The sequence below is a fragment of the Carlito syrichta genome, unplaced genomic scaffold (genome assembly GCF_000164805.1).
Source record: "Carlito syrichta isolate Samal-C Ts95f unplaced genomic scaffold, Tarsius_syrichta-2.0.1 Scaffold287566, whole genome shotgun sequence".
In the NCBI taxonomy this organism is placed as follows: Eukaryota; Metazoa; Chordata; class Mammalia; order Primates; family Tarsiidae; genus Carlito; species Carlito syrichta.
In genome coordinates, this window is record NW_007231662.1 from 146,744 (window position 1) to 167,752 (window position 21,009).

Genomic DNA, 21,009 nt, shown 5'->3' on the forward strand with positions numbered 1-21,009 from the left:
TAATATATGTAGGTATATTTCTAATGTTGGAAAAGGTTCCATGTATTTTTGGTTGCTTTGTAAAAGAATGGTTTGGAATTTGATTGAGTAAAGGTCTATAGCTAAGAGTACATATTAAGTAAGTTTTTAGGCTGAGAAAAGGGATATTGCATCTTTCAAAACGCAATGTCATTTTTTAATTTAATCACTGTTGAATAATTTCCAAATGTATGCCATTTTTCATTGGTTATATATTATACTTTACATGCGTTGCATGAACACATTAATAATTCCAAACATAAATTTGAAATTATGTTTCAACGCAGTAAATGTGTATGAGATCATGTTCACATGCATCTACTGTAGAAATATCTTTGTGTATATATAGTATATGGTGCATATGTATATTCACATAACACATGTATATACCTGTGTGCCATTAAGATGTAATGATTTGTTTATGGAAATGTAGGTGTTATTCTGAATATATGCTATATTAACATATTAGATCTTTATGTTTTGAATCTAAAGAAAAGGCGTCTATATAGTACACAAGTTTTATGCACAGCTGTTCCATCTGTCACATATTTAGATGATAATGGACGATATTATGCTTAACTGCATGTTGAAATACACAATCCATTTGATTTTTCAATTTTTTGGCAATCAAAGAAATGTCAGCATGTTATTTTTTCCAAATTATGTACTTTAAATTTTATTTTTCTATTGCATATGTCCGTTCAATTGCATGGCAAAAGAAACCTAACAATGCATGAGCAAGCTGAAATGCAAAGCAAAAAAACATGAATTTTATTTCATTTATTTTATTTTTTAACGCACATTTTTCTGCTTTATTGAATGTGACAGAGTCACGCTTTTCATTCACCATTGCTTCTCTTTTTCCACTGTCTGTGATCTGCTTGCCAGGAGGAGCTACTATTCTTACTCCTACTACCTGTAAGTAGAAAATGGGTGATGTACAACTTTACATGTGTTAAAGATGCAGTATCCCTTTTCAAAAATAAAAAAAAAAAAAAAACCACACAAACAATATTTGCAATTTTGGTGGCATTTCAAAAAGTATGTTTTTCTGGACTCTAAAACTATAAACTGTACCTATTACCTATTTTGCTAATCTTTTTAAAAAGGGATATTGTATTTCTGTACGCTCAGCTTCTTTTAATTTTTATTTACGATTTTCCATAAGTAGCTTTAGTCTACAGCCAAAAACATCATTTATTGACTGTAGTGAAACCTGTACTTTATCTTAACAAGAAGGCACTTCACTCATCTGGTAAAGTAGAGACAGTGGTTGTAACTCATGAATCCCTATCTTTATGTAGCACCATTGTGTCTGACAAAATGAGCCAAGTGTTGTGTTTACAGAAGAACACTAAAATGCCTTCACAGGAGGCAAATGTGGACAGGTCTGCATGTGATAACATCTCTTTTCACATTTCTAGGTATCCAGGACGGGTTATCACTTCAGAACGCCTTCCATCTGGCCATTAAGGCAATCAATGTGCTCTTGCAAATAAAAAGTTGAAAAAAATCATAATGTTGCAACAAAGACATAAAAAATTCTTTTTAAAGCAGTAATTTAGTTTGTTTATTATAACTTGACTAGGAAAACCATTTTCTAAGTCCAAGGCCAAAAACAACTTCTTATCAACCTACATAGGAGCAAACATAGGTATCACAATAGCTCTTTTTCTCTTCCAGAGTCTGTGACTCATCCTAGACAGGCATGGAATGCTCATCTGGATAAGGCTGGAGAGGACTGTCCATTTCATTTCCCCAGTCATTTTCAGTTCATCACCTTAGATGCTAGGGTAGTTATGCATCTAACCCAAAGGAATGGTGCAATAAAGTATTCGTATCCTTTGCTTGACCAGTATTTGATCTATAACCTTCCAAGACTTCAAGATTGAAATTAAGTGTGTTTGGGGCATAAATTCCACAGCATTTAAATCACTAGGTAAATTTAAGCTAGCTTTACAAACAAAACTTTATAAGAGTCTCCATGACTGACACAATTCTGCCAACATTTTAAATATTATAAACATTTGGCTTCCTAAAATCTGCTAAACTAAGCAGGTGTAAACTAACAGTGCTCCTAGCTTAGTGTGATGAATCATAATATCCTTGTTAAATCATGTCTGATGAAGCCAGAGGTAATTAACTGTACCATCTCATACAATGATGGAGCACTTTTCCCGTCTGTGGCCTACCATACATCTACCTACAGAAGTTTATGCTTTTGGCTGCTTTGGTAATGAAAGTCATTTGCACATCTGTCAAACTCAAGTAGTTGTAAAATGAGTTGCTTAACTGTCCTGAAGTGTATATTATATATGCTAGTTACTAAAGAGGAGACAAAGCATCAAACATACTGGAATCAATAAGTATTTAACTATGAGACTGTCAATAAACTTACCATTAACTATCGATGTATCTCTAATATTAGAATGGGATTCCTTTTTTGGTGGATGGATAACAGTTCTGTGTTCCAGATAATATAGCAGGTACTGTTAATATTATTGTAATGCTTAGGGCTACTGGCATTTTTCCTCATAACTAGAAAGAATGTCACAGAGATTATGCCCTTAAAGGCTGCTTAAACATACCTAGTGACGTTAATCTGAATTAGAGTTTTTAAAAAATAAAAGTAGAAATAAATTAGAGTAGTGCATAAAGGAAAGCCAGATGTGATCTTTGAACTGATATTCATTGGCATTGTCATAGTATCTATCAGTTTTTGAACGAAACTGGTAACATTGATGTTAATTTTTCTTTGTTTTGTAAGAACCTGAATTAAAGCCCACCTCCCAGGGTTGTTGTGAGGATTGAGGTAAAAGAACCAAGCTGATCAGATACAGCTGGCAGATATTAGCAGAAATTGTATTCCCCCATAAATTGTCAACTAATCTAGGTTTATGAATCTGAAAAGTAATAGTCCTTCGTTGCATGAAAACTTTAACCTGTCATGCATTTGACAAATTCTTTACTTCTTATATCCCCCAATCATAAAATACATATAAATGTATTATATCTATTTTAAAGTAAAGCCTCAAAGTTTAAACTTGTCTTTTCTATTTGCTTTGAACTGTCCATCTTCAAATTTTTAACATTATTTTGAATCCAAATTTGAGTTTGTGATGTCCAATTCAATCTCTCATATTTTTTTGAGAAACGAATACATTCATTCTTCTTGCCTCAAAACCAAAGATTGGAAGTTATTTCCTAAACTTTTTTTTTTTTGCTGTTTAATATTTATAAATGGCAAAACATTTGCACTTTATTCATATTCTTCTCAAATTTATAAAAACTAATGTTTAACTGCTAGAATAAATAGTGCTGTGTATCATAATACACTGTGCAATGTGGCAATTAAAAAATGTAAACAACCAGATATAGTCTAAGAACTTAGGCTTTGGATCAGAGCATTCCTCATTGCTTATGAGATAAATAACCTTGAATAAGTTATTTAACTCCCCTGAGCGTCAGTAAACTTATCTATACAGTTGGAACCCTTATGCCTTTTTTCAGTGGATTGATCTGAGAATTAATTGCGTTAACAAATGAAAAGTGCCAAGCATATAACAGGCCTAATTTATCTGTTCAACAAGTATTTATTGAACGCCTGCTATGTAGCAGGCACAGCTCCAAGTGCCAAGTATATACAGATGATCCTTCTCTTCGTGGTGCACACAGTGGGGAAAACTATTGAAGGTACTTGCCATGATACGTAATGAATGTAATTATAGGGAGAGAACATGGTGCTACAGACAACACCAAGCAGTAAAACCTACACTGAGAAAGGCTGTATTGGAATCAGTCATATAAAGTCTCCCTGATGCAGTATCTATTGAGACAGAGAAGATGGAATTCAACCAGATGTTAGAGGCAAAAGAATATTACATGTAGGTAAATAAATAACAAACTTCCTGTATGATGACGCAGAGGGGAGTTTGGAAAGTGGAAGTCTATAGACTAAATATGGCCTGGTGATGTTTAATTGGGTCCATACACTGTTCCAAAAAAAAAAAAGCACTTGACAAAATATCAAGAAAATTAATATGAGCAATCAGATTCATGGCTTGTCTTTTAAAAAAATAAAAATAACTAAGTTAGAAGTTCAACACTGAGATCCAGTGCCAGCAATCACTCATGCAATTTGCCCCTAAGCTGCTGTCCTTATGGTGTCTTACCACTGGCAGTAACACTCATTTGTATTATCTTTCAGAAACCTTTACATCTGTTCAGGATTTTTATCTTCTAGCCTAGAAAAAAGGAGAAAATAGCTCTTTCAATGTATAGAACAAATACTGCTAATAAATGATGGTGCTGTTGGTAGTGATGGTGTAATGGTAGTCATGGTGGGAGTGGTAGAAATTTTTGTTATACTTTTGTCATTGTTTTCTTATTACTAATAGTGTGATTATCATTATTATTATTTTTAAAAAGCCATCCCCAAATCTTAGCTTATGACCATTATAAACAAGATAGTGTCAGATCTGCTTGTCCATGTGTTGTGTGTGTTGGATATGCCCCCCGCCAAGGCCAAGTATAATCCTCAGAGATAAATATTCTACATTGGAGCAATCCTCAAATTGCTAGGTTAATTTTTTTAAAGGAAAATTCTTTAGGCATAAACTCAGTCTATTAAAGGAGCCTTTGTAGTATATGTAGTACATTTACTATAGTTTAGATACCAGAAGGATCAGAAGAAAATGACTTTGCTTATAATCTAGAGAGAAATGATATTCTTAAAACAATTAAGGAATATTTCCAAGGAAACAAAAACTGTTGCCATAAACTTAGTAACATAATTTGCCTAGTATAGGCTTTATTTATATAATATATGCCTTATGCCTTTATTTATATAGTATATGAATTTTCTTGTTAATATGATTTAAATATTTTCTGTTCATAGTATTTAAATACTGTTTGTAGTATTTTCTTGCATGTTTTATATGTAACATTCACAAGGATCCAAAATATATTTTGCATTTTTAATATGTAAGATAAACATGTCAATATTTGAATAATCCATAATTCTAATGCTGCCAATTTCTAAATCCCCTGAATCATTTGCCTTTCCACATTTATAAAGCTATAAAGCATTTCTGGTTGTGGATACTTTGCAATGTGGTTCTAAAACACATTTTCAAGATTTGATCATGTCAGTACTCCGAGATAATGATAATTTTCATAAAATTTTACATTCATTTTTCAAACTTTTCTCAGTACTTTTCTTATGTAAGATATGATTTAATCCCATATATTCACGTGTATTTGAATTTTTCTTGCTGTGTTTATTATAAAATTCTCCAAATTAACTTTTGATTAATGTTATAAATGTATTGCTAAATATGTTAATGCTGCACATGTTGCATTTTTACTGAGTAATAGCACAGAGAATGAAGAATGGGACATTTCTTCTTTGTCTGTTTCAATTATATGGCTATAGTAAAACAACCTTGGAGAAAGTTATGTCATTTCTAAAAAGAACTTCTTAAAGTTTATCCAAAAAGTTCACCATCAAGGAGAAATATCAAAACCTAGCTGTAGCTTAAACTTTTCTTAAACTACTATACTAAGGCAATGTTTATTTCGTTTTTAATGAAATATACTTATATTTTTATTTTAACAAAAAAATATAGGAAGTGAAGAGAGGATTGGGTTGATACTTGAATATTCAAAGAGCCATCTGAAAAATGAAATACTTTTATAGTAACCAGCAAATATAATTGGTTGACTGTCAAACTTAATTCCTGAAATTGCAACCAGTTCCTAGGTTTACTAAACCATGTCTGTAACTTTATCCTTGGGCTCACCTGAACTTCTTATTGCTGGTGTTGACTCTCCTGCAGGCCTCAAACTAAGGGTTCCCTTTTGTATTTGCTTTGGCAGCAAGCTTGCTAAAAAACGCAAAGATGCCATGGGGAACACCCGGCAGGAGATGACACACATGGTGAATGCTATGGATCGAAGTTATGCTGATCAGAGCACTCTGCATGCAGAAGATCCTCTTTCTATCACCTTCATGGACCAACATAATTTTAGTCCAAGATGTAAGTTCTTCATTAAAATTTTAATAAGTGACTTTGAGACTCATTAAGTTCACTTTGAATTCTACGTGTTACCTTTTGAATAATGAGAGAGAGGGAGGAAGCATCTGGCAAGAGAAAAGCAAGATGGAGGATAATATTGAATGTGTATAAGAAGGATTGTTTTCAGGGTTAATACTGGGTTTAGTTTAACTTCAAATTATGTGAATTTTATGACTATATCATAAGAGAGAATCCAAACAATACCCCTCAGATCATATCATATGTCATGGCTTTAAGTTAAAATATGATTACCTACATCAAATTAATTCATGTCAGTACTTATTATTTTGTCATTTATGTCTTCTTTTATGTAAGGTAAGTTTCTTTTGTAATAACAGGACACGATAATTCTTTCTGGGAATTACCAGCATACATAAAATCATTCTACTGAAATAGTCTACTATGGGCTCCTGGAGAATTTCAATACCAAATATTTAACTAGGAGAAAGATTAGTCTTCATGCTCTTAGGTATCTAGTATGAAGTACTTAAGTTTGCTTGAAATGAGGGATTTACAAATATTGGTGAAATCCATCCATTTGTGTGACATCTCAAGAATTATAATGTTGATCTATGAAGGCAGGACTTTTAAAAATATTTCCACTGAGGTACTATTTAACAGCAGATGATTTCAACAGTTATCCCAGCATCAATATTACTACCTTTCTCCAAATTTCCTATGAGTTTATATTCTGTGCTATAGTGCCTATGCATATGTTAGTTAAAATTAAGCTAAATTGCCTTTGTTTCTTCAAATCCTAAAGTAAAATTGATATTTGAGGTAGACAAATCAGGTCGTCCTTGGCCTTGTGTATACGGCCCTTGTATATCTTGGACCTGTCACATTTGGATTCCAGAGATATCATTACCCCAGTTTGGAAAACATGGGCATAAGAAAAGAAGTAAACAATGGAAGTGTTATTTCCGAGGCAGAGTATTAGCATATGTAGTGGTAACATCAAAAAACAAGGTATTTGTTGTTTGTATGTTTTTATGTCTTTACAGGAAGGGAAATTTTTTTCTGAAATGTTCAGCTTGGTGAAAATTTTCAGTAATTGTTGGTCCTAAATGCAGTCCATCATTTTCCTTGATATATATCTACACTAAATTACTAGTTAGAAAGGCTATATATGAGTCATCTTAGAATTTAGTTTTAATCATGATAACGCCTTTCTGATCTGTTTTATTTTTATTTCACACTAAGAAAAATGATAGAGAAGTAAGTTTTGATGAGCGTAAATGTACCATCATTTAATATTTAATCAGTTAAGAGTTTGAAAGCAATTCTAAAACTTTTCTATCTATTGCCTATGTTAGAGCCTTAATAGAAAATTTGAATTCAGCAGTGTAACTATAAATACCCACTTATGAACTTACAGAAAGGATTAAATAAATTTTCCACAGTTAACTGAAAAAAATTTATTTAGAATGAATATGCGATAATTATTTCTTTAAATACACTTACACTTGATAGATCTAAAATGCATGGCTTCTTTTTTTAAATTTTGTATTCTTTATAAAGTCAAGTTGAGTCTTCTGGCATTTTAAATTAAACATAGTACTGAACTATAATTATAGATGCACCTTTCTTTTTTGATGTTTAGAGATAACCCATGCTGGAAGAGAGAATTTTAACTTGCGAGATACAGTAATCAGAGAGAGTTTAATAATTATACTTCTTAAGAAAGCATACATCTATTTTAAAGAAAAAAGATCTTAAAAATACAGCTTTAGTGCAATATATTCCTTCATGAGCTTTGTTTTCCTACAGTGCCCAATGATCCACTTGTACCGACTGCTGTGTTAGGTGAGGCCCTAAATCTTTATCATTTTTTTTATTGCATGGATCACACCTCCTTGCATGGGTTAAAGCTTTGTCCACATAGTAATTGTTTACAATACAGGAAACAGCTTGATTTTGAAAATAGACCAGCCATGGTTTTATCAAAGAGAGCAACTGTGTTCAACCCAACCAGATCTATTGAATTTCAAATGAGCTAAGTATGCTGTTTAAAGCAAAGTCTGTTTTAATTTTTGGTTCTATTGGATATGGAACAGAGGTACAATGGTCCTTAATGTGTGACTAATGTTAATATATCTGAGTTAGTAGAATGAGCCCAAATGCACAGATCTCAAAAGCCAGTACTTACTGAATACTAGATCCTATATAAAAGTCTACCTGGAGCTGGGCTCGGTGACTCAGCCTGTAATCCCGCGCCTTTGGGAGGCTGAGGCGAGTGGATTGCCTGAGCCCGCGGGTTCCAGACCCGCCTGGGCAGCGAGACCTCATCTCTACAATAAATCAAAAAATCAGCCGGGCGTGGTAGCGCATGCCTGTAATTCCACCTACTTGGAAGGCTGAGGCGGAAGGATCGCCGGAGCCCAGCAGGTCGAGGCTGTGGTGGCCAGGAGCGGCCACTGCACTCCAGTCTGGGTGACAGAGTGAGACTCCAACTCAAAAAAAAAAGTCTACTCGATGGAAAGGGATTTTTATGAAGCCTAATTTGCAACAATAAAAGATATTTAGAAGTAGACATTAGGATTGTATGTGTTTGCTTTAGTTTTTGTCTTTATTAAAATGTATACGTAGGTAAAGTTGTTAAAATCTTGATGTGGGTTTCACATATTACATGAACCTTACGTGATAAGTGGTATTGTCTTTCCAGAAATTTAGAATAAGCCACTTGGTTTACTACTGCATAAAAATCTAAAACAACTGCTACGCTAGTGAGGATTAAGGCTTTTCCAGATATAAAATTACATTAATTGTTAAAACTGGCTATATATTTAAGAGTAGAATGAGTTTCATTTCCATTTGTGCCCTCTTCCTTGACTAATTATACACAAATAACCTGTGACCTCCTTGCCTATGTGTTCATAAGTTCCATATTAGTTTTACCCCAATGTTTCTTATTAAGATTTCACCAAAGAAACATGGAAATTTTCAGATAAATATATCTTTAAAATTCCCAAATGTTATGTTTGTTATTTATATTGCATATTCTTGTGAATGTAAAACTTTAACTTACATTTTATGCATGTGTTTTTGTTATTTTTTGTTAGCCATGTATTCAGTGTTCATTTACATTTCCAAAATATTTTGGAACAATACAGCTAACTCAGCTATATAAAATATACCTCTTATTCACTAAAATAAATATGTAAAATTATAATTTTGTTATTGATATAGAGGCTACATGTTCTAGAAGAATCTGAAAGCCAGTGTTCTCTGTCTCTGATGACACTGTCCCTTTAATGTCCACACCAATTATGACAGGGAAGTAAACTGGGAGATTTGTCCCCAAGGAGGGCCTTATCTACATATAGAAAGGAACCTTAAACAATGATCTTTGGAGAGACACCCAGCGCCATTTTCTGTTGAACACTGGGTGAAATGCTGTGCTATCAAATTAATAAGTAGATTTCATTTAAAATATTGAAAAACTCGTTGGGGAAAAATTAGTTACCTGAATATTTAAATTTTATTGCAGTAATTTTCTACACGTATGTAGAATTAGGGCCAAGTTACAGTCCTTTTGTGGATTTACAGTATGAACTTATAAAAATATCTTACATCTTTGCCTTCTTGTCTTTAAAACAGTATAATAATTCCTACCCTACCTTTTACACAGGCTTTGCAAGGAGAAAGTGAAATAAAGTATATGAGTTTAATAAACTATAAAGTTTAAACAATATTATAATCATTTTCCCTGTGAAGAGGATATTCGCGTTCATCCTAGATTTTTCACAATAGGGTCATAAAATCTAGTTATATAAATATTCATTATGCACTTTATTTAATTTTGAAAGTCAAGCTGGTTGATTTTTTTTGAAAAAATATTGACATTCTTTAAAAGCTAAGTCTTTCATTAATCATATTAGATGTAGAAATGATTTGTTGCATTTTCCATCATTCTTGAGATTGTATTTGCAGTTTTACATCCAATTGATTTTGTATTTATAATGCAGTTTCTGAAATCACCTTAAATATTGCTTAATAGTAATATTTGCTCATTTGAAGGGACTTAGAAACTTTTCATATTGATTCATATTTTTGTTTTTTTGTGTTTCACTGCTTCATTGGGTTTAAGTCCCTATAACAGGTAAGTGTATTGTAAAGTACTCTAGAAACCTCTCAATCAAGGATATATTCGAAATTATTATTCTTAAATGTATAATAAGGATAATGATTAGCACATGTACCCTCACCACTAGTCACATTATTAGGTGGTTTAATGAGGTGGAAATGTATTGAGATTAATAATTCATATGTGATGATTTTAAAGACCTTACTGCTCATTGTACTACTACTGTATTAATGCTTAATGCAAAAAGAAAAAAAGGCACTGTCTATTTCATGTTGGGGCACAATCATCTGTAAGATATGGAATATGAGTGAATTCTGTGTTTCTCACTGAGTCTTTTACAACTGTAAACATCCTGCTGCTCCAGCTGGTACCATGTGAGCTGTGGGGCCGCCCCACTCAGCCCTGGCTGCTTTTTTCCAGCTTGAGTGATTGCGTTGTGCCTCTTTGACATTATCTGTTCTCTTAATTTCTCATCCTAGACTGTATATTCTGTGATAGTCCCCAAATCAGTTGCTTCTGGATTTAATTTTACTGAGGAGATGTATATAATCTTTATGTCACTCTGCTGATTGTAATATTTGAACAAAAATAGATCCAGTGTCTGTGGTCTCATAGGAAGAAGAGGTAACACTCATGAATCATGTTTGCTAGCAAATATTTGTGTGTAAGAGGTGGGCAAAACCTGAGTATACGGCATTAATTCACTTGGGTGGTTAGGGCACAGCAGAATGCACCAGGGATTCTTTGATTCATGATGGTATTTTTTAGGAATTAATGCAAAAGAAATGCATTCTGCTTCATAAGAGAGAATAAAAATAAATGCAAATCAAGCTAAATTATAGAGACGCACAAATCTGATGGTAGGGTTCTTTTTTTTTGTTTTCCCTTCTCCAGGAAGAAAAAATGTTTATCATGGGGACAACAATTCATTTTTTGCCATATCCTATTTGTAGAGTTGGTGATAGAACAGGCAAATGTACCAGCACTTGAAATATGTTTAACTGTTAATTAAATATCATCCTCTGCAGTATGCATTCTCATTTTAAAAAGATCCCCTAAGAGTGTACTTTCTCTTCTGTTAATGAGTATGGCAGAATAATGCTTTTCCAAGTAACACCCCTTAAACATTTGTTTTTGTTTTTTTTTTAAGTGGTAAGTTTAAATGTGATAAATATGAGCATGCTTCTCCTTGTAATGTTTAGTACTTCGGTCATTAAAATACTGTTTATTCTTCATAGGCAAAATGTTCTTGTTCTTTTCTTCCTTCTTGACAGAAAGAGAATTGAAAGTTTCTTTTCATTTTAAGCTAATAATACAATTGGGATGGGGCCTACACTTAAATGTGGGTGGTTAGGGATTTAATTTATTTTAACTAACCCATTCCTTGAAATATTTATCAAGTGACTGCTATGCACCAAGCACCAGGATTTTTTTTTTTTTAAGGTAACTCTGTCTCTACAGTCTAAATGTTCAGAATTTAGAGAGAAAAATAGACAAGTACATGACTAAAATATAGGGAAAGTGAAATGACATGTAGAACAAGAGACCATGGGAACATGAGGAAGGAGCTTTCTAACTAAACCTGGATGGGCCAGGGGAGAATTCCAGATAAGAAACCCATATTTTGCTCCAGAAGCAAACCCTCGTGTCTCTCACACAGTGCCCAGGAGACTCAAAATGTATTTGCAATAAAAACAACAGTAATAATAAATCAAGGGGACAGAGGTGATATATAAATGTATATGTAGCCTGCCTAGCAGACAAGGTGGGGTCGGGGAGTGACCCTGTAGAATGCCCTAGTTTCCCGGTCCAGATCATGTTGTGGTAAGAAGCCCCAAATAGTAAGTAGGGAGTAGTGGGGCCCAAGAGCAAGAAGAGCATCCCTGTGGGGATGGGTTGGCTAGACTGGGTCTCTGAGGGAGGTTGGGATATGGACGGGAATGCATTTGCTCAACCTAATCGTCAGTGAAAACACTTCTCCAGTTGGCAACTTGGTCCTCTGGTCCCACTCTATACTGCTAAGACTGCAGATGCAAGAAAAAGTAAGAACTCAGCAAAATCTTCCACTTATGTTTTTTGAAAGTCTGTCATATGTCTCCCTGCATCTCACAGCATCTGTTGTCTTGCTAATATACACCAAATATACTTTGACATCAAACGTTGAGTTTGTCTTTATGGGGATGCTGCCCTAGGCCTATACTGTCTGGAATTCCTTTCCCAGAATTTCTCTGTTATCAGAATGATCTTACGGTCTTAAAATCTTCACTGCATAGATACATATATTAAGCAAGATAACTTTGTCTCTTTTTTTAATCTTCTGGAATCTGAAAAATGCCAGATGAGAACCACAGTGCTACAGCAGAATCCAGTCGCCTTCTCGACGTACCTCGCTACCTCTGTGAGGGGACGGAATCCCCTTACCAGACCGGACAGCTGCACCCAGCCATCAGGGTAGCTGACTTACTGCAGCACATTAATCTCATGAAGACCTCAGACAGCTATGGGTTCAAAGAGGAATACGAGGTGAAAGTTTCAGTACTATTTTGATTTGTTATACTGCATATTTATGTGTATGTGGTATATTAACCATGATACTTAGTGAAATTGAACATCTTTTCCTCCTTTTCATATAACAAGGAGTGGAGTGCTCTATAGGCTTTAATTCAGAGTTTATGAGTGTACAATCAAGTGTGTACATGGGAAGGAGAAGAGAATTAAAAGAAAACAGCACTTCCCAGGAATACATCCGATTCTAAATTTATTGTAAGAATGTTTAATATTGGATTCCATAATTTACCCTACTCAGTTCTTATAAACAATTTATTAGGCCTTATATTTTCCCACTCAAAAATCAAGTGGCAGGATACCTTGAGTCCATTGTACTATCACAGATGCTATCATTCGAATGACTTAATTAGTAGGTACTTCTCTGCCCCATTACTGGTTGGCCCTCTGATTGAGAAATCAGATGAAGCTTTGAGTTCTAAATGTACTACTTGCCCCTCTCGGTTTAATTTTGTGGATTATTGGTTGAGGCTAGCTGGAAAGTAAAACAGAGCACTGCAAATCCTGTCAACAACATTGGAAGCCAAAAGAAAGCTATGGGAAATTCTTTTTCCAACCTTATTTCCTCTTCCTACTCAAACCAAAATACCAGGATTTATCTTACAGAGGAAGTGATTTAAAACCAAACAGCCCAATAAACATAATATAGCAAAAATGGAAACATTCCTCTGCCACCCTTCACTTACTGAGAAATGCCAGTCTGGAGCATGGAAGGAAGCCAGCCCACTACCCATACATGTATCACGATACATGTGCATTTAAAGTGAAGGACTCCAAGCAATACTTTGCTTTGAAAGGCCATCTAAAATACATCCCCCCTCAAGAAGCGTCGTTTGAACTCCACATTGTATCTGTAGATTATTGGTATATCTTAATTTGGGAGTGAATAGAAGTATCTTTGAATTTCGAAAATTAGTGTTAGCTATATGCCAGAAACACTACACGGTGGTGACAGAATAAGTGCAAGGAATTAGACTATTCTGCCCAAGCTGATTTTTTGTGTGTGTGAGCTCATTTCATGTGTATTCCTGTGTACCTCGCTTCAAAGACAGTTGGCTCTTTGAAGACCCCATTTCCTGTGTTGAGCAAAGTTTAAGTTTTTCTGCAAAAAGAAATCTATACCCATATTTTAAATTGCTGCATATGGTAATTAAACCAGTCAACAAATTCATCTGTTCCCAGATTCTTGGAGATGGGAAATCTTTTTAATTTTCATATGGTCCCTTGTCGTAGAGACTCAGTCCTTTTCATGATCTTCAAAGAAACTCAGATGTGATGTATTGCATATGATTTAATGAATAATTATAGAGGGAAGCAAGTTTTCTTTTTCCTGTTATAAATGCTAAAGGATGCACATTTGAAAGGCACTCATTAAAAGTTTTTTTGCAGTTTTTGATGCATTATTATTCAGTACATTTTGAAAGAATGATGCTTTTTCTACTTGGGTCTCACAAAGTCATAGCAGTCTTAAATGTCTTTCAAGTTCCTTTTTTCCTCTGAAGTTTTTTCTTGTCTTTAATTTGAACTCAATCCAACCCAAGATGAACAAGTATGAGCCCAACAAACCAACTTTGAGGTCTGAGAATGAAGCTTGTTTACCGCTGCTAAGACTCCTTTCCTCTCTAAAAAAGTGGTTTTACTGTTTCAGTCTTAAGAACAGATAAACATGATTTTAAAAAAGGAATTAAATTTAGCCTGCTTGTTCTTTTCTTTTTTCCCAGAGCTTCTTTGAAGGACAGTCAGCATCTTGGGATGTAGCTAAAAAAGATCAAAATAGAGCAAAAAACCGATATGGAAACATTATAGCATGTAAGTTCCCATACGATTGTTGGGTAAATGTAAATATTATATGTACAAAGATATATAGTGATCTCCCTCTACGTATTTAAACTTTAAGAGAATCCCAGAAAGTGATGCAACTGTCTTTAAAGTAATCTGTTTAATATTAGAACAGCGTTAGCTATTAGCAGTGACTGAAATTGTCATCGTGCTCATTAATTAAATTGACTCAGCCTCTTCACCCTGTGGAGGCGACTTGCTGTTTGATTTCATGTTTGTACATAAATGCATGGGGTGTTATTAAACAGCTAAGAGTAACAGAATAATGAGAAAGAAAGACCTGTTCAGTTATATATTGCTGTCTAACACTCCCACCAAACGTATTCAAGGTTGGAGTGTTATTCTTTCCACATGCCTTTAATTCTTACTTGGAGCCAGTGTCTAAACCCCAGGTTGTTCCATGTCATTTATCTTTAGGGAATTCCTCCTAATTAAGTCTTCCAAACGTATACATGAAATAAATAAGGTCATTATCACACAGTAAGGAAAGTTGTAATAACTTAACTTGTAGTAGCTGCTGATTTACCTAGACCACTCTATTCTGAATTTAAATTTTTTTAACATATCTTTTGAATACCTCAGAATTTAACGTTGATTCTCAGGGAATAAGAAGTTGAGGGCAGGAAATCAAAATTCACTTTCTAGTTCCATGGCTCATGTGCTGTGAAGAGTGGAGAAAAAGGATCCCACCCATTTATAATCATCACTATGAAGCAAAATTGGAAGGCAAGTTTGAATCTTTAGACAAGTCCATGACTCAAACAATGATTGAGACATTACCATGCCCCCTAAAATCTTCCTAACTATAAAGATGCAAGTCAATGAAGCTTTAGTCACAGAATATTATGTAATACGTAACGGGCTCACTAACGTTCTTGTATTTCTTCAGATGACTGATTGGGTAGTTGTATACTATGGATAGACTGTGGGCAACCACTGAATTACATGGTCTCCGCCAAGGACGTTATCTCTGAGCAAAGGGAAAATTTAACCACTTTTTTTTTATTATTTAAAATTTTTAGATGATCATTCCAGAGTAATTTTGCAACCTGTTGAGGATGATCCTTCTTCAGATTACATTAATGCCAACTATATCGACGTAAGTATTTTTATAGTTCAGTTTGTCTACCTTATTGGCTTATGTAATATGAACCTTTTTGCTTGTTATTACCTTTAAAGTGATTGCTAGCTTTTAAAAATAAAGAACAAACTGTACACTTTTCCTTGTTCTACGTCCTAGTACTCACTGACATTGTTGTGCTTTCTTTCACACCTGACTTTGGTTTGGGCTGTAGATTTGGCTGTACAGGGATGTAAGTATCACTATATGTAAATAACAGCACCCTATTATACGTATTTAATATAAATATTCTTAATTGCAGTTATTACTAATGCTTACTAGTTATCTCTGCATGCTTCACCTAATTAGCTTCATACAGTATATCTATGTTCATTTTCTGTAATTCTTTTACATGTGTAAAGATCTATTTTACCTCCTTCCCTTTTCTTGTTTAGAAAAACAGGGCCATTTTTAGCTTTGACGATTTCTTATGTACTCAAGTTTTATTTGTTGATGATTTCTGTTTCTGGCTTTTATTCTTACCCTTCCCCAAACATATGTGAGAAGCTGGATAGTATGATGTGTATTAGTGTTACTGAAATTTTACTTTTTACATTTGATTTCTGATATTAAAATGAGTAGGGAGATTATTTTTTGATGTGTGATACTGGCTTGTAAATTAATAAAATTACTCAGGCAAAATGATGATGAAGTTGCAATTATAAAATACACATATCACACATATATATCGAATCACATGAATGAAAAAGTTTGTTTTGGTCATACATCCCACTGTTAAATTTTGGTTACATATGTATCCTCATATAGTTCTTTATTTAAGGGAAAGGAATTCTCAAGTAAAATATAAAATATTGTTAAAGAGGCAATATATTCCATTACATATAAGGAGGACAAGCTCAATGGTCATACTACCTGGTTCATAATCACACTGGAGCTCTTGTGAATATTACTTTTCTCTCTGTGTCTCAGTTTCCTCATCTTAAGAGTGGGGATAATAATAGTACTAACCTTGTCGCTTTGTTGTGAGAAGTAAATGAAGAATGCATGTTGAGCATTTTTCCCAATGCCTAGCATGTAGTTAGAACTCATTAATTAAAATCGAGGTGTGCTGAAATGGATAAATTCAAAATATGCATAAATGTAAAATAAAAAAGAAGTATTAAGTATTGCAGCATATGTGTATACTTTTATCTACATTAAATATATGAAACTTAGGACCCAACTTTTTCTAATTTTCATAAGTAGAAAGTAATTTTTATCACATTAAGTTCATGTTTTATAGTTATTTTATCAATTCTGTAGTTGAACTAATTTTTTTTAAGCATAGTATATTGGTTAAATTTCCAATCATAATCTTACTCTTATTCTTTAAATTTATCAGAAATATCATCATGGAAAACTAAATTAATGGTCTAATTTTTAGAATAAAAAGATTAACAGTTGACACATTTCTAATGGTTCTTACCTATTTAGTTGAGCATTGATTTTCTGCCAACACATATACACTGGAGCCTTGTCTTACAACTTTAAAGTTCATAAGATAGGGTTGTATTCTAAAAAAGATTTCTTATCCAGTCTTTCTGTTAAGATCCCCGTGTATTTTGGCTGATGACCACAAAAATCATAATTTTCCTTTTCCCATTAATTTATTAAGCTTAAGAAACATAAGTGTATATTTCTGCAACTGGTAAATTTATCATGAAGAACAGAAGTGAAATGCTTACAAAACTTAGAAAAATTTTTTCATGAAACATCGTGCTAAATTGGTATATTAAGAAATACAGCGCTGAACACAGTAGCTCACACCTGTAATCTTATCTTTTGAGAGACCAAGGTGGGAGAATCACTTGAGGTCAGGAGTTCGAGACTAGTCAGGGCAACATAGTGAGACTCTATCTCTACAAAAATTATTTTTTAAAAAATTAGTCTGATCCCAGCACCTTGGGAGACCAAGGCAAAAGGATTGCCTGAGCTCAGGGTTTCGAGACCAGCCTGGGCAAGGAAACCTCGTCTCTACAATAAATAAATTTAAAAAATAAGCTGTGCATGGTAGCACATGCCTGTAGTTCTAGCTACTTGGAAGGCTGAGGCGGAAGGATTGCCTGAGCCCAGCAGGTCGAGGCTGTGGTGTCTATGCACGTGCCACTGAGCTCCAGGCTGGGCAACAAAGTGAGACTCTGACTCAAAAAAACCAAAAAATTAGCCTGGTATGGTGATATTCACCTGTAGTCCTTGCTACTCCAGCCTGGGTGACAAAGCAAGATCCTATCTTTTACAGAAAGAAATATATTAAGAAATTGAAATCTTCCAAATTTGCAATAGTGTAATGCTCACTCTATTAAATTTTAGGTTGGAGATCTCTGTTGACATCCATTGTATGTGTATCTTGAGCTACCCCCACCAAAATGCACAAAAATTGTATTGCAGAACTTTGCTAAAAGCCTTTTTGTAAATGCACTACAAACTCAAAACTTAGCCCCCCTGTATCATCAGCATTTTTTTTGCAACTTGTGATCTATTGTAAGTGAAACAAATTGCAAGCAACTGACATTGTATTCTCTTTAAGAATATTTTCTTCATTAGAACAGTATTAAATAGTTAACTACACAGAAATTTTGGCACACTAAAAAAATGAGCTGAATCTTTGTTCAGGATAAGATGCAGTTTTAAAGACTTTTCTTTCCCTATATATGTGTGCACCTATAATTATGTGTGTGTAAATTAACATTATTAGCACACACAAAATCGTTTCTGTAGATTCCTGAACATATTATAGAACATGAATATTCTCTAAAAATCTCAGCAGGACTTTGATTTGATACACACATGCATTGTCCAGCTCTAACATTGGAATGTTCTGTTATTTTTTTTATGGTTCTAATATGTCCTTGTCCATTTGTAATGCAGTGTGTTGTACTTTTGGGTGATAGAATGAGAATTAGTATTTTAAACACAGTTTTATCAGGAATGAATGACAAAAGATTAACAACATGAAGGCATAAACATTTTAGTGAAACCAAACCAAGTCTATGAGGTTATTCCATAGCAAACAAAACAATTATACAATCTATATTCTAATCAGAGCCTTCAAATATTTCATTGTTCTTTTAATTTTACCTTTCAGATAACATAGGTTTGAGAAGTGAACTATGTGTTCACTACTCATTTCTGAACTTTTTACTATAACTTAAACTTAACAGGTGGTTGTCTTGCTCTTTTTATGCCTTCATTCATTTCTTTCTGATGCTTGTATAAAATGATAACCAACTTGTTCTCCTATTTTAGGGTTACCAGAGACCAAGCCACTACATTGCAACCCAAGGTAAAACCTTGCCTTGTTAAACATTATAGAACAAACAAACTTGCTTATTCATCTGTATGGTGGTTTGTGCCATTTTTTCTTAATTCACTGAAAAAATCAACTCTTGACTGACATTACTCTTTATCCATTTGTTTGGTACAACTTTTTTTTATCTGTGTAAAACTTATATAAATTTAAGCTGATTGATTTTTTAATTAACACTAAAAGAAAAGCTCCTGGTTTTTGTGATTCGGTCCTTGTTATTGAGATATGTCAGAGTACTAGTTAATAGTGCTGGGCAAAGGAATTATTTATTTTTGATAAGAGAGAAAAGAGGTGTCATGTTGTGTAAGGTACCTACCTTCTTGCAGCATATTGTGTTAATAATACCCAAGTCCAATATAGTTTTAATTAATGATATACTATACTATCTTGCCATGCAGCAATTTTTTGAGAAGTAAAAACTGAGACAAAACAAAGAGCTACAGGGAATTTAGTCAATTTATTCTTTGTGGAAAATAAAAAGAAATTAGAGAAATCTTATAGAGAGCCGATGGAGAGTAAAAGTATCTGAACAAACAAACAAAATCTTTAGTTATCTCTGCAAATTGACTACTGGCCACCAGAATGAAATTCTGCACATTATTTAATACAAGAGGAAAGTAAAGTAAAGCAAAATCTATGTTTGCTCTTTTGACAGAGATCATTTTCTAAGTACTTTCACATATATTTGGAGTAATTGAGTTAAACTGTATACTCTTTAAAGTTAGAAAGGTCAACCATAGTGGTGAACAATATTCGAGTCCTTTGGTATTCAGTAGAGTATAGCCCAGCACATGCATTTGCAATTTGGAGGTGATAAAATATACAATAAGGTTAGGTTGTATTCTGATATGCAAAGATGATTCTTTATTAACTTCTGATATACACTATTCTAAATAATAGGCATTTATTTAATTGGTAATATATGCTGTGTGGTTGATGGTACATAAGAGTTCTATTTTTTACTTGTATTTGAAGATGAAGTAAAGTGACTTAGTGACAAATAGAAATAACTTAGAAACTAGTGGTATCTTCTTCTAGATTGGGAAGCATAGAAGGCAAATTGGGAAAAAATTGTATATGCCTATGTTTTTACCTAATATGTGAGTGTATATATGACATGAATTTAAATACTTTCAGTGACATTTTGTGTTAGACCTTTAATTTTTAGGTAGGGTTTGTTTAGTCTTCTCTGCTTCTTATCTTAGCTAAACTTCTTACTATACCACATTCCTTTGATAACACAGTATTCAAATTAATTTCCTCATAGGTCCAGTTCATGAAACAGTATATGATTTCTGGAGAATGATCTGGCAAGAACAGTCTGCTTGCATTGTGATGGTTACAAATTTAGTAGAGGTTGGCCGGGTAAGAGAGAAAAAAATGTTTTCTGTGAGTATGTGTGTATGTGTGAGTGTGAGTGTTCAGTTTTGGTTTTTGTCATGAAAATGAATATAGTTGAGAAGCAACATTTAACACACTTAAAATAGAATATCATCCAATTGTTTAAAAAGTTTTATAGGCATAGCATTTCAATTGAGTGTTCCTAAGTGGACCTTCAATGTCTGAGAAATTATTTGATTTCTCACTGAGTAATAAAATAAGCTTTGATTTCACACTAGAATCTAATTGCATTATCAGGCTTATATATATTTTATGAGAGTATAAAAAGTCTTTTTTTGTAGTGGATTTTTTCCCCTCATTTGTGGATTTTTAATTGTGTTTTAATTGCAACCCAACGAGTTCTCACTGGTATTAAGTCACCTTGGCTAATGGTTTCTATGTATTAAGGTCTGTCTATGTATTCTTTTTGTTGTCTAGGTTAAATGCTATAAATATTGGCCTGATGATACTGAAGTTTATGGTGATTTCAAAGTAACTTGTGTAGAAATGGAACCACTTGCTGAATATGTAGTTAGGACATTCACCCTGGAAAGAGTAAGTATTCTAAAATTCTTTGAAAAATTTATATCAAAACTGCTTTTCTCTGAAAATCCTT

General features: G+C 33.6%; 1 protein-coding gene across 8 annotated transcripts in view; it reads left to right on the forward strand.

The window, feature by feature from the left end:
- Window positions 1-21,009, forward strand: part of PTPRK (protein tyrosine phosphatase, receptor type K) — a 134,994-nt gene that overhangs the window by 95,794 nt on the left and 18,191 nt on the right. For 3 of the 8 annotated variants that reach the window (XM_008052842.1, XM_008052843.2, XM_021709878.1), the window contains 11 exons: window positions 907-936; window positions 5,896-6,056; window positions 7,866-7,901; window positions 10,186-10,197; window positions 12,521-12,705; window positions 14,469-14,556; window positions 15,609-15,685; window positions 15,882-15,899; window positions 18,953-18,989; window positions 20,281-20,378; window positions 20,832-20,948. In XM_008052842.1, coding sequence (XP_008051033.1) covers window positions 907-936; window positions 5,896-6,056; window positions 7,866-7,901; window positions 10,186-10,197; window positions 12,521-12,705; window positions 14,469-14,556; window positions 15,609-15,685; window positions 15,882-15,899; window positions 18,953-18,989; window positions 20,281-20,378; window positions 20,832-20,948 — 859 coding nt within the window. The remainder of the gene's footprint in view (window positions 1-906; window positions 937-5,895; window positions 6,057-7,865; window positions 7,902-10,185; window positions 10,198-12,520; window positions 12,706-14,468; window positions 14,557-15,608; window positions 15,686-15,881; window positions 15,900-18,952; window positions 18,990-20,280; window positions 20,379-20,831; window positions 20,949-21,009) is intronic. The other 5 variants (XM_021709882.1, XM_021709883.1, XM_008052844.1 and 2 more) reach the window with 4 other exon arrangements.